The sequence below is a fragment of the Citrus clementina genome, unplaced genomic scaffold (genome assembly GCF_000493195.1).
Source record: "Citrus clementina cultivar Clemenules unplaced genomic scaffold, Citrus_clementina_v1.0 scaffold_3, whole genome shotgun sequence".
Classification (NCBI taxonomy): Eukaryota; Viridiplantae; Streptophyta; class Magnoliopsida; order Sapindales; family Rutaceae; genus Citrus; species Citrus x clementina.
In genome coordinates, this window is record NW_006262339.1 from 40,934,109 (window position 1) to 40,947,516 (window position 13,408).

General features: G+C 34.8%; 3 protein-coding genes across 3 annotated transcripts; 2 read left to right on the forward strand and 1 right to left on the reverse strand.

Moving 5' to 3' along the window:
* Positions 1-1,096: 1,096 nt before the first annotated feature.
* Positions 1,097-6,171, forward strand: LOC18049272 (violaxanthin de-epoxidase, chloroplastic). Its single transcript, XM_006443282.2, has 6 exons — positions 1,097-1,334; positions 2,134-2,455; positions 2,572-2,744; positions 4,547-4,643; positions 4,732-5,123; positions 5,576-6,171. Exons 2-6 carry the CDS (start codon positions 2,168-2,170, stop codon positions 6,075-6,077), a joined length of 1,452 nt encoding a protein of 483 aa, XP_006443345.1. The 5' UTR covers positions 1,097-1,334; positions 2,134-2,167; the 3' UTR covers positions 6,078-6,171.
* Positions 6,172-6,343: 172 nt separating this feature from the next.
* LOC18049273 (syntaxin-related protein KNOLLE) lies at positions 6,344-8,117 on the reverse strand. Its single transcript, XM_006443283.2, has 2 exons — positions 7,978-8,117; positions 6,344-7,534 (listed from the first exon to the last, which is right to left on the reverse strand). The coding sequence occupies exon 2, from the start codon at positions 7,503-7,505 to the stop codon at positions 6,564-6,566; it is 942 nt and encodes a 313-aa protein (XP_006443346.1). The 5' UTR covers positions 7,506-7,534; positions 7,978-8,117; the 3' UTR covers positions 6,344-6,563.
* Positions 8,118-9,945: 1,828 nt separating this feature from the next.
* On the forward strand, positions 9,946-13,128 carry LOC18049274 (aquaporin SIP1-1). The gene is made up of 3 exons (XM_006443284.2): positions 9,946-10,337; positions 10,766-11,038; positions 12,675-13,128. Exons 1-3 carry the CDS (start codon positions 10,041-10,043, stop codon positions 12,837-12,839), a joined length of 735 nt encoding a protein of 244 aa, XP_006443347.1. The 5' UTR covers positions 9,946-10,040; the 3' UTR covers positions 12,840-13,128.
* Positions 13,129-13,408: the final 280 nt, after the last annotated feature.

Genomic DNA, 13,408 nt, shown 5'->3' on the forward strand with positions numbered 1-13,408 from the left:
TATGATGTATAATGTCGATTGTTACAGATTGAGGGTTGAGTTATTAAACTCTTAGTGAAGTTCAGTCTATGTGTGACAAGTATCTTAAATGTAACAAAGATACTGGAAGAACTTCCCCTATGTGAACTTTGAAGTGGTGCCGCTTCACATGAGTGTTAGGATTTCTCTCAAGAAAGTTCATGAAACAGGATGAGCACGGGGGCATTAAAAGTGCTAAGCAAGGATAATGTGAACATATGAACACAAAAGTAGTTGTGTGTATAGTGTTACTGGTTTGGTCATATAGGAATAACTCGTTCAAAATTTCGTGCCACCTGGAATTTTGACAAAATTTTGTGATAGTTATACTAAGGTAAAGTTTAAATCGAAAAATACCTTTCTTTATGCATAAACTTTGTAATATTTTCTGGCTAATGTCTTTTTATTCATTTTGACCAAGTGGTAGACTGTTGGGTTTTGGTCAAATAAGAATATAAAAAAATTGTGAAAATTCATAACGAATCATCACAATATTTGGTGATGTATGAGTGTTTAAGAGTTTATATAAGGACAAGGGAGATAATTTTCAATAATAATCTAATTCTTTATAATTTGTCCTTGTCAATTTCCTACAACACTAGAAAAAATTGTCAGATATAAAGTATTTATATTTTCTTAGTGAATTCTTCACTTTTATTTAGTGCAGACTGCAGATTCACATTAAAGACTTGTCATATCCTAAAAGTGACTTGCCGTTAAACGCATAAGCAATTTCTACCAAAAGGGGGCAATTAACGCTTGAAGAAAAATATATTCAGTACGTGTTTCAAGTCTCTATCTACTACTACTATTTTTTTTTAACAATTATGTTTAATTTTTAAAGGTTCGTTGTCGTAGCATCAGTAGTGGACAACGTTTCTGTTCTGCGTTCTTGTCCCTTAATAATTCCTATTACTGAAATCTGTAGGGCTCAAATGAATAAAATTGCAAACTATGCGGGTATCATTTAGTTATTGTAAAATCACAGGATAAATATGTAAAAGATGAAGAAAAAACCAGATACGGAACAAGTGGAATTGAAGGGGACGTTACGTAACAGCCCTGGTCTCCACAAGAACACAATGTCTTATCTTTTTTTCTTTTTCGCTCAAAACCCAACACACAGTTGCCTTGGCGCCCTTTTTATCTCCCTGGTTGTTCCTCATTTTCTTTCATTCTTTGTTTGAAAAATCCAAAAGATAAAAAAACAGAGAAAACAATTTCAAGTTGACATGAAAAGCTGCACTTCACCATTTCTTGCATTTTATTTTCTGTTACATTCACTGGCAGTCTTTCTTCAGGTCCCCTACTACTAGGTCAGCTTCCTTGACTCTCTTTCTTTGTTTTACTTGTTTAACAACAATTTGTTTGATGCAATTTGGAGTCCTTAATGGGTTAATGTGTTCTTGGCTTGAGTATCTGCAGAAGTGATTTATTTATCTATTTATTCACTGAAATTAATTGTTAACTTTCTTTCTAGTAGCAATAGGATAGGATAAGCAATTGGGTACTTTTCTTTTTTTTTTTGGCTGAAATTCTTGGTCACCCGTAGTTTGAAATTGAGTGTTTCCTGCTGAATTCACTCTATGGCTCCTTTATAGAAAATGTGTTAGGCCTAAGAGGGCACTAATTAGCAAATTACTAATTATATGTTTTTTAAATGGCAGCAGAGTAATGCTTCTGTCACTCAAAAGTGTTGAGACTAGAAGTTGATTTGGAATTTGAGCCATTGGTTGTTGTTGTATTTTCTTCACTACATGATTCAGATATATGTACAATTCGTGCAATTTATTTGTATTTAATTATTACTTTGATTTGAAGATTATTTAATGATTTGGTACCAAGAGCTATATATGAGAATGTCTGACTTAAAATTTCTCCATACATTTACATACATACATAGAGCCATCAATTTATTCATAAGCATTCGCGTTCAGTAATTTACAAATAATTTGGAGCAATTGGATTTATATAATAGGAAAGGATGATGCTATAGAATGCTTTAAAGATCACTTCTTTTGTCTTATATGCTGCTTCAAGTTGAAGAAGCACATATGCATTATTAAAAAGGTTGACAAATAAATAAACTCACTGACATATTTCAATGATAATCAGCTTGCAATAAGAAGAACTCTGACACTGAACTATTATGGCGTTGGTTGCAAGTTCCATATGTTTGTACGGTAATGAAAGGATTGGCAATCCATGTAGCAGAACAGGGTTTGCAATTACTGAAAAGAGCCAAAACAGGAGAATGGTGTATTACCGTGGCATAGTTACACTGAAAATTAAGTCCAATGGCAAGAAGTCAACGTGCTCCCAGTTAATGAGATCCTACAGAAATTGTTGCAAGATTGGCTTAAGATGTTCAAATCTGGTGTCAGGAAGAACAGAGAAAGTTTCTTCAATCTCTAACACTGGTACAACAATACCTGAGGTAGCCCTGCTTTCTTGATGCATAGTTGCATAACTATCGACACGGTTCTTTCTTTAAATCCTTTTCCCTGTAAATTTTCTTGCTTTCAGTTTCATTTTTCTTTTGATTTTCTGTAGGCAAAAGAGGTGCTTAAAAATCTGGTGCACTCTGTACCAAATGTGCTGAAGGAATGGAGCCAATTACAGTTGATTAATGTAGCTGGTGTACTGGCTTGCATGTTTTTGGTCATTCCATCAGCTGGTGCTGTTGATGCTCTCAAGACATGTACTTGCTTATTGAGGGAGTGCAGGTACTCGATACTTATTGCCATTTTACAGCTTCGGTTTTTAGAAACATGATAACTAATGGTACTGTAGCACTGCATCCCTTGCATACTCAAATTCTCTTTATCAAAATGGGTAAGAAATTAAACTAATATACTTAGCTCGTCTTTTACCCAAAAAAGGAAATGCCTTATTCCATATGTCAGAAAGGCGTATTGGAAATTGCATTTTATCATTCTGGTACGCGTTTATAAAATTTTTTATCTCTAGGCCTTGAAGTTGAACTGAAAAGGGTATCTGCCTTCTATATGTGATATCATCTCATGCGAATTGTGGATACTGAAAATAAACCAACTACAACCTCAAGTTCAATTCAACTGTTTCTTTTGTCCTACTACAACTTTGTCCTGGGACTGCATCAAAGCACTGGTTATGAGCTTTTGATTGTGTACAGGAATGGAATTCTCACTCTTTTGGTCGCCATATTTCTGAGGGAATCAAACTTGATTGAATATATCATTTGGTCCATTCTCATAGGGTGGATAAGTCGGAATTTAGGCATGAAAATGTGTTGGTTTCTCTATACATACATCATTGTGTTTTTCATCAGTTCTTTTCTTGTAATTCCTCTATCAAGCACTGTCTTAGAATTCAATCCATCTTCATGGGTTCTTAGCACTGGGATTAGTGGCAGATGCCTTTCAATATAAAGAATTGGTTTAAGAGCTTCAGAATTACACAGAAAATCAGTAGCTAAACTGAGCTTCTAATTTTCTTGAGTACCCAACCTTGAATTTTTGTGCTTTTTGATATCAAAGTTCAAGTCTTACAGAAAGTGCTCCTTTCATATATTAATGTTATTTGAATGTTGGAAATCTTTCATTGGGGGATTAAAGTTGCTATTTCTTCTTTAAATTCTACCAATGATCTTAGCCAATTATGTTCAATTTCACTCACCATATTGTCGTGATACGTCTAGCTGTTTTAATTGTATTGTCTAAGTTTGAATAAGGTATCATTTGACAGTAACCTGTAGTGATTAAGTGAATTCTTTTTTTATTTTTTTTCAGCAAGATGTTAAAATGGCTCCTTGTAAATTTTTCCATTATTCTGGTTCTATTTTGTATTATCAGTTTTATGGATTTAGGATAATTCATGTCAATAGACTCGCTAGTTGTTGTGAGGCTTTTCTTGATCGTCCAGCTTGATGAGGTAGCTCAGTATTCAGAGAACAAGATAAATCATTCTTTTTGTTGTTGCGTTATTTTCTGATTTATTCCATTGGTCAACAACCATGACAACCATATCAGTAATCTATGCTCTATCATGCAGAAATGTGTATCCAAGTTTCAGGATTTAAAACTAGAATTAATTCTGCTAATCAACTTCGAGAAGAGTGGACAGTATTTTAAATTGAGTTGCTACAAAATGACAAGAGTAAGAGGACAACAAATCATGAAGTCAAAAGCTGATCTGTAAATTTACTGATCATACATTCTCAGGGCGAACAAAACCTGAAACTCATGATTGCTCCTATTCTTTATCACTTCAATGATGAACTTAAGGTTCTTTTTTTGTGTGTGTGTGTGTGGGGGGGGGGGGGTGCATATATTGATGAGTATGGTTCACCAAAGTTTTTCATCCTTTCTCTTTTAGGAATTTGTCCTTTAGCAGAGGATCTAATTTATTCCAGGCAATCGCATACCAACCTGCTCACATTATGCATGTTATTGCCAGTTTCATGTCTCATTTCTTCATATGGACACCCAGCATCCAAAATTAAACATAACCGGTCATCTGTCTCAAGTTGAATTTTCATCTTTGTCAGGCTGGAACTTGCTGAGTGCATTTCAAATCCGGCATGTGCTGCCAATGTTGCTTGCCTTCAAACCTGCAACAATCGGCCTGATGAGACTGAATGCCAGGTTGGTTCTTTATTTCTCTCTGGAGACATTCACACGCTTATCGATTTTAACCGGGATCTGGAATTGTAAGCTCTATTTTCTTATGCAGATAAAATGTGGGGACCTGTTTGAAAACAGTGTTGTTGATGAGTTTAATGAGTGTGCGGTCTCAAGAAAGAAGTGTGTACCACAGAAATCTGATTTAGGGGAATTTCCTGTCCCTGATCCTGCCATTCTAGTTAGAAGTTTTAACATCAAAGACTTCAATGGGAAGTGGTACATTTCTAGTGGTTTAAATCCTTCCTTCGATACTTTTGATTGCCAATTGCATGAATTCCATACAGAATCCAACAAACTCATAGGAAATTTATCGTGGAGAATAAGAACTCCAGATGGTGGTTTTTTCACCCGATCAGCTATGCAGAGATTTGTTCAAGATCCAATTCATCCTGGGATACTCTATAATCACGACAATGAATACCTTCACTATAAAGATGACTGGTAAATACCTTTTCTGCATTCTAATAAAGCTCCTGGTCTTACTTCTTTGCAAATACTGATCAGTCTTCTGCTGTTACCACTTAGTGAACTCCAGTTCACTTGCTAATGAACCTTCAATATTTTCTTCACTAGCTTATGACTATGAATAACTTTGTAAGGACGTGAAGTATGGATTTTGATAGTATCTTTACAGCACTGATGTGATGACCCTTTGTAAGGTCTAAAAACGGGTGGCCACTTACACTAACGATTCAGAAAGTAATATTACATCAAAAAAAATTTTGCTTTTCTGTTGGATACAATCCCATGGATTAATCTGCTTGCGTCTGGCAGTTTTTCATTATGATACTAAATTAAGGTATTTTTGGTGCATCAATCAACGAGGATAGACCTGTCATTACACTGCCATCCCACTCAAAAGACTTATCCATCTTGATACCCAATGCATGTAGGTATATATTGTCATCCAAGATACAGAACGAACCAGATGACTATGTCTTTGTGTACTATCGGGGCAGCAACGATGCATGGGATGGATATGGTGGTGCTTTTTTATACACCAGAAGTAAAACTGTGCCTGAAACCATTGTACCTGAACTTGAAAGAGCAGCCAAAAGTGTAGGTCGGGATTTCAACAAGTTCATCAGAACAGATAATACTTGTGGACCAGAGCCTCCCCTTGTAGAGAGACTTGAGAAAAAGGTGGAAGAAGGAGAGAGGACAATCATAAAGGAGGTAGAACAACTAGAAGGTGAGGTGGAGAAGGTTGGAAGAACTGAAATGACTTTGTTTCAGAGGTTGGCAGAAGGGTTCAAAGAGCTTCAAAAAGATGAGGAGAAATTCTTGAGAGAGCTAAGTAAAGAAGAAATGGATCTGTTAAGTGAGCTGAAAATGGAAGCAAGCGAGGTAGAAAATCTTTTTGGACGAGCTTTGCCAGTTAAGAAGATAAGATAGAACTCAATTTAGTATCTTATTAATTTTTTAAAACTGTACAGCAATTCAGTCAAATCTTTTGAATTAATTCTTTCAGATATAGTGCTTTTAATTCCATCAGATATCTTTCCTCTGTATTTTCCAAAAAACAAAACAAAAAAGGTATCTTTCTTCTGTGCTACAGACTGGTCAATGTTATCTCATCTTAATCCAGAAATTAATGTAAGTTAGGTTACGATTGAGATGATCTTATTTTTCAAATCTAAAATCAGAAAAACAGAGGGATGGTTTGTCTAAAATGAAAAGCGAACCCCACAAATAGATTAAGTGAAGAACATAAATGCAGTTTACATTCTATCAATACAATGACTTTCGAAGAGATCACATTGAACAAAAAGAATAAAAGAATGAAAGACCAATCACAGGCCAGTCCCAGCACAAGGACTTTTGAAGTGAAAAAAAATTAGAAGGATAACAGGGTTTATCCTCCACAGAACTTCCAGCAATTCAAGAACTGCTAAAGCTAGTTGCAATAGGGATGACGATAAGAAGAATGATCAACAACAAAAGTATTATCCCCACACACATCCACTTCCTATTGCTCCTCTGGTAGTCCTTGGCGGTCTTGAGCTCTTTGGTTCCATCCTTGACATAATGTGAAGCATTCATCACATGGTGCTCAATATCATCCATCTGCTCGCCCTGCGCCTCCACCATCACAGCCATGTCCAAGAAAATTTGATGTAGCTCCAGCAAGCTCTTTTCAATCTCTTTCGCCGTGTCATGCCTGTCCTGAATCTCCACCACCGTCTCCAACACCTTCCCCCTTCCATGCTCTTGTATCGCATGCGTCAAAAACTCCTCACTCCCATTATTATCACTGATGATTTTCTCAATCACATCCTCATTTGGGTACTCTCCAGTCACAGTAAAGTACCTTCTCCCAACAGTTTCTTTATACTCTGTCATCATTTTCTGCCTCAACCCTTGAAACTCCATCATAAGCTCTTTTAACTTCTTCCGCAAGCCATTAGTGACAGCAATTCTAGTCCTGTAAATCGGAGTCCCTTCTTTGCAGCCAGAAAGGCGCTTATTAGCAGCATTGGCGCGGTCCATGTCTTCAAGATGAGACTTAATATTCCTGGCTCTTTTGAGTACCGTGACAACATCTTTGTTGATCTTATGCCTCAATAATTTAAGAGCCTCGGGTTTGTGCAAGGACTTGCTCTGTTCATTGGCCTCTTGGAGTCTGCCTAAGACATCGCGGATTTCTTCCATTTCTTTCTTCACATTTTCAGCTTCTGCCAGGAATAGGTTGAGGTTTTGGTCCATAGTGTTAGTTGAAGTTGTCATTTCCAGATCAGGATCCGGGCCAGCTTCGAGATCTTTCATGGCCTCCTTTTTGAGGTCAACATAGCTGGTGAAAGACTTTGTCATTAGGTCATTCATCTTTGAAACTCGGAATGTCCTTCACTCACCTGAAGTAAACAAAGAAGAAAATGAATTAGTTCTTTCTTTGCATTTGAAGCTATATCAGTAAGAACTTTAACCAATTAAAATACTAAAACCAGACCAAAATTGAATCAAATTTATGAACTTGGAATTGCTTTTCAACTTTGTCCAAATTGAAGCGCTTCTACATACCAAATTGAACAAAAATAATCTCTCTTTGCTGTTTCTAACACTACCTAGAAAAATTATGCTCATGAATCTTTCTTTCCTACAAACAAACACTATCTACTTGAATATGAACATTTATTCAATTTCACCCAAAATTTGATTAAATTCATGAAATGGGTATTGCTCGCCCTCTTTTGCTGTTTGAATGTGCATATTTCTTCAACTTGACTGACAAAAAGGATCTACCCGAACACTGAAAAGGAAACAAATATCAATTGGACGAAATGGATATATCGCTTACCTTCTTCAATGAAGTGAAAAAGCGGCTGCTTGCTCGCGTAGCTGAGCGAGAAATTTGGGAATTACAATATCTCAGGTGGGTTTTGAAAAAGGAAAGCAAATCTCAGCTCGGTTGATGAACTGTTCTTTTGACAGGTTTGATACGAGTCAAGGTTCACTTAAAAGGAAGACAAAAGCAGATCATTACAGAAAAATAGCCGTTGTACAAGCCAGCTTCCAACGGCTATATTTTTCAATAGCCGTTTCGCGAATCCTTAATATTTTTTCGTGTCGTTTTATTTTACTTTGGGAAAAGGACAAACACACCCCCAACATTTTATCGGTAAAGGACAAAAACCCCCTAATATTTTAAAAAAGATATTTACACCCTAATTTATTATAATTTTATAATTATACCCTTCTAGCATATAAAAAAAATTATTAGATTATCCAATTTATCTATATATTGTTAATAAAATTATAAATATGCCCTCATTGCCTCATTCCTCTATTTAAACCAATTTTCAAAAAAGACATCTACACACTTAAAAAAAATTTGTAAATAAATTATAATTTTAAAAATAAAATTGGTTATTAATACTGTAATAAATAACATAGAAAATTAGTTATAAATGTACAAGTTTAAATGATTGACATGTGGAGAATTGTTAAATATACAAATTTAAAGTTTAAATAAAATTAGTTATTAATAACTAATTTTATTTTTAAAATTATAATTTATTTACAATTTTTTTAGGTGTATAGATGTCTTTTTTGAAAATTGGTTATTGATAAAAATTTAAATAGAGGAATTGGACAATGAGGGTATATTTATAATTTTTTTTATAATATCCAATTTGTCTATTTATAATTTTATTAACAATATATAGACAAATTGGATAATCTAATAATTTTTTTTTATATGCTAGAAGGGTATAATGGTAAAATTATAATAAATTGGGGTGTGAATATCTTTTTTGAAACAATAAGGGATTTTTGTCCCTTTGCCTAAACGTTGGGGATGTGTTTGTCCTTTTCCCTTTTACTTTTAGTTTTTCATTTAATTTTGCTTTTAGTTTTTTTTTTTTTTCCCAAAAGTAGATTTAACTTACAAATCCCCAAAACCACAATAATTTCAAGTCTATCAAACTTTTATTGTTGGGTTTCTTCTCACAAAAACTCAAATAGATTTTCTATTAAACTAAAATTACACCGGAAGAAATACTGATGTTTATCCAATTTTTGGAATTCATTTCGATAAGAATACGATTTCACTTGATTAGTGAATTTTTCTTTCTATTGTGAATAAATTATAATATGATATAATTTTTTGAATTAACTCATGAGTGTAAAAATATATGTAATATTTTAATTTCATACATTAATTTTGATTTCAAATATATTTTAATTTCCCGTTAACTACATTATTCACGACTCTATATATATTGTTAGATAGTTAAATTTTATTAACTTTTAAATCACTTTATAATACATTAATTGTCGCAAATAGTATCTCAAAAGTATCATAACTCTGAAAATTGAATCCTAATCAATTTTAAATATTACGAAATTCAAATGATGAAATAATGTAGTAATTTAACTTAAAATGTTACAAAAGTTATCTATTTTAATAAATTCCACGTCATATAAGAAGATCGAGTCAAATGTGTAAAATATTTAGGTAAGTTTTGGAGATGAGGAGTGCCACCTTTGTTAACTCTTCAATATTTATTGAAAATGATCTAAAATGATTAAAGAAATACACGTGGCTAAAATTCATTCGTCGATCATCATCACAGGTCAAGAGAAAACGGAGGTAATTGGCACCCGACCAAAAAACCCACCTGTAAAAAAGTAACTTTCATTTTTATTTGGATTAAAAGGTAAACTTTAATCTCACCCTCTACCGAAAAAGTAGGTGAGTCACTCGCTCAATTATTTTATTTTATTTTGTTTATTTTTTATTTTTGTTATTTTTGTTCGTGTTCTTTTATCAGTCAAAGTCTCTCAAAACAAATATAAAAGAACCATCGGCTTCTTCTACTTTTCACTTTCTTTTTTTCATTTTTTTTTCTTTTTTCAGCGATGGGTCCGGTAAAGGCAGCAGCGGGCGATCTGGTGCTGACGTTTATGTGGGTATTTGTGTCGTCAACCTTCGGTGTTTTGACGACTGAGATTGCCTCCGCTCTTGGCGTTCATGGCCTTGTTTGGCCGCCCATGCTCATCACTACGGCCATTGTTTTTGTTTTCGTTTTTATTTTTAATATTATTGGTGACGCTCTTGGTGGCGCCAGTTTCAATCCCACCGGTACCGCTGCGTTTTACGCTGTCGGTGTCGGCTCCGATAGCCTCCTCTCCATGGCCCTCCGCTTCCCAGCTCAGGTCCTCCGTTTTTATTGTCCATTTCATTTTTATTTTATCTATTCATTTGATTTTGATTTTGATTTTGAGCAATACTAGATATATAAAACTCATTTACTCGAACTTGACGTGGCGTAATGTAATTGGATAAGTATAAGTTGAAAAAAAAAAAAGAACATTTAAAGTGACCCATTTGTGAAAAAAAACTAAAAAAATTTATTTCTTTAGGTAATTATTCATCTGAATGCATTGATTTAGAATGATCCCTTGGTGAAAAAGGGATTTGTGATCATTAAAAAAAATAATAATAATGCTTTTATCTGAAAGTGATTATTCATCTGAGTGCATTGATTTGGAATGACCCCTTTACGAAAAAAAAGGACTAGAAGTAATTCACGAGCTGTCGAGTGTGGATGTTGGATGTAACCGTAAAGTTCGCGTTTTGACAGGCAGCGGGTGCCGTGGGCGGTGCATTGGCCATCATGGAGTACATGCCACCAAAGTACAAGCACATGCTTGGGGGTCCTTCTTTGCAAGTTGACTTGCATACCGGAGCCATTGCTGAGGGGGTGTTGACTTTCCTTATTACCTTCGCTGTTCTTGTAATTATGCTCAAGGGTCCTCAAAGCAATATTTTGAAGACCTGGTTGGTTGCTGTGGCAACTGTCGTCTTGATTGTTACAGGTTCTGCTTATACTGGACCTTCCATGAATCCTGCCAATGTGAGTAGTTTCCATATCTCTCTGCATCTCTTTCAATTAAAAAAAAAAAAAAAAAGCATCCTAATCGTTTTTCAAATTTATTGAAGTCAATTTACTGTTGTGATGCTCTAATTGTACCACTGTCTAACAACTACGCAATTAGGTATGGCTTTTACTTTATATTTGCTGTTTAGAGTTGCTGTATATTTGTGCTCTTCGCCCTTTATTCACTCTTTTTGAACTTTTTTGTGGTAACTTCCATCACAACTGTTAATTCTGACTAACCAGTCCATATGCAGTGAAGAGGGTAATAGATTAGGTCTTTCACTGGGTCTCAATAATAATGGTAGGTTTGAGAATGTTGGCTGTCAATGGGTTGAGAGTATGAGATCAAGAGCTCCTCTGTTCACATATGACTCAGTAGTGGGGAAGATGGCAATATCTGGCTTCCCTCTCTTTTAATTTCGAGGGAGTATTGAGTATAATGGCCATTCAATTTTTTAATTCCTTTTATGCAGCCAAAATTGTGATGCCATAGCTATTCTGTTTTCATGGATCCATTAATCAAATTGAGAGAGATTTAGGGCGTGTTTGGTATTGTTTTGTAACTCATTTTTTTCATTTTTCTTTTAGAGTTCAACTGTAATAATTGTTTGGTGGGGCTTATCCTAAAATCATATTATAAAACCAAAAAAGAAATCCATTTTTGTTTTATGATCTATAACTGTTAAATGGATTTTATTTTGTGTTTTACAATATTTTTTTAGGATAAGCCCCACCGAACAGTTATTACACTTGAACCCTAAAAGCAAACATGAAAACATGAGTTACAAAACATTATCGAGCACACCCTCATATATATATATATATTCTGCATTCAGGAAAGAAATATTGATGTTTTCTGGATAATTGTGGTGCCCTTTGGCGCTGCTATAGTCCTCAGGTAGTGAAGTAGGGAGTTTTTGGTGGATGCTGACTTTTTCACCTGGTGTAATCGTTTATTTGGCACATGCCCGTGGGAGTTCATTCATGTCTCTAGGGAAACTCCTTTTACCTTTGAGAAGCCACAAAGATACCTTTCTTCTATCAAAATAAATAGGCCAAACGGATCATTATTTGCAGTGTTCTTCTTGGAATTTACATATATTGGAGCTATTTTCTTCTGGGTATTTTGGCCTAGTGCTCTGATTACCTTAAAAAATTTTGTTAGATGGGGGCTGTACTCATATCCTTTTAGATATGTTATGGTACGTCATTGGAAGAGTCATTACCACTTAACATTGTTACTTAAGGATGCAGCAATTACCCTGGTGATGCTCCTACATGCTGAACGGTTGTGATATCTTTTACCACATTTTAGCTAGTCTAAAAGGAAATTGCATTGAAAAGTAGATATAGATTAGATGCTGTATATATGTGTGTGTGTGTGTGTGTGTGTGTATTTTAAATCATATCTTCCTCTCATCTTCTTGTTGCACTTGCGCCTACTGAGATCCACACTCATAGCTTCATATGTAAAAGTCATCTCCTATTCTGGTTGTGTATTTTATCTATATTTGTCATATGTTTACATATAAAATTAGCTTTATCATTCTGTTGTTAGCACACACTTCAATAATAAAATGAAACGACACTTTTATCTACATTGTCTCTACAGGCCTTTGGCTGGGCATATGTGAACAAGTGGCATGACACATGGGATCAGTTTTACGTATACTGGATTTGTCCATTCATAGGAGCAGTTGCGGCTTCTATGATTTTCCGTGTTGTCTTCCCCCCACCGGCACCAGCTCGACCGGCGAAGAAAAAGAAGAAAAACTGAAGGTGGGTTAATCTGCTAAGATGTGATATATTCGAGCCCAATGTTCATGCAATAAGAACCTCTTTTTTTCCTCTGAGCTCTGGTATTCTGTGAACTTATCTTCGGTCGTGCATTAGCAAAGTTGCCTTAGATATCTGTTTTTTAATTCTAAAATAGATGACAATAGATACATTCAATGGAGTAGTAGGCAGTAGTTAATTTTGAAAAACCGGCCGGGCTAAACCGGATCTCGGATCGGATTTGGAGAATAAATCTTTTGTTTTATCAATAAAAATACTTTAGTCTCTGATTAGGAAATTGTTAAAAAGCATTTTTATAATATTTTTCATTTTGAAATTTAAAGCACTTCTATAGTAAATTGTCAAACACTCTTTTTAACGTTCTCTCCTTTTTCCCCTAAGATTGTCAATAAAGAGAGGTTTATTTACGAAAGTGGTTATGAGGTGGAAAGCGGAACGGTTCTTACAAGCATTGTCAACATCACTTCAAATGGCATTCATGTCGGGTTTTTTTTTTTGGAGAAAGCATTCATGTTGATTTAGTTGCTTTACAAGCATTAAAAAGTTGAA

Coding starts and splice junctions, on each gene's coding strand:
- LOC18049274 (XM_006443284.2), top strand. CDS start 10,041: ATGGGTCCGGTAAAGGCAGCAGCGGGCGATCTGGTGCTGACGTTTATG. Junction 10,338..10,765: donor CCCTCCGCTTCCCAGCTCAG/GTCCTCCGTTTT, acceptor GCGTTTTGACAG/GCAGCGGGTGCCGTGGGCGG. Junction 11,039..12,674: donor CTTCCATGAATCCTGCCAAT/GTGAGTAGTTTC, acceptor TTGTCTCTACAG/GCCTTTGGCTGGGCATATGT.
- LOC18049272 (XM_006443282.2), top strand. CDS start 2,168: ATGGCGTTGGTTGCAAGTTCCATATGTTTGTACGGTAATGAAAGGATT. Junction 2,745..4,546: donor TGCTTATTGAGGGAGTGCAG/GTACTCGATACT, acceptor CATCTTTGTCAG/GCTGGAACTTGCTGAGTGCA. Junction 5,124..5,575: donor CTTCACTATAAAGATGACTG/GTAAATACCTTT, acceptor CAATGCATGTAG/GTATATATTGTCATCCAAGA.
- LOC18049273 (XM_006443283.2), bottom strand. CDS start 7,505: ATGAATGACCTAATGACAAAGTCTTTCACCAGCTATGTTGACCTCAAA.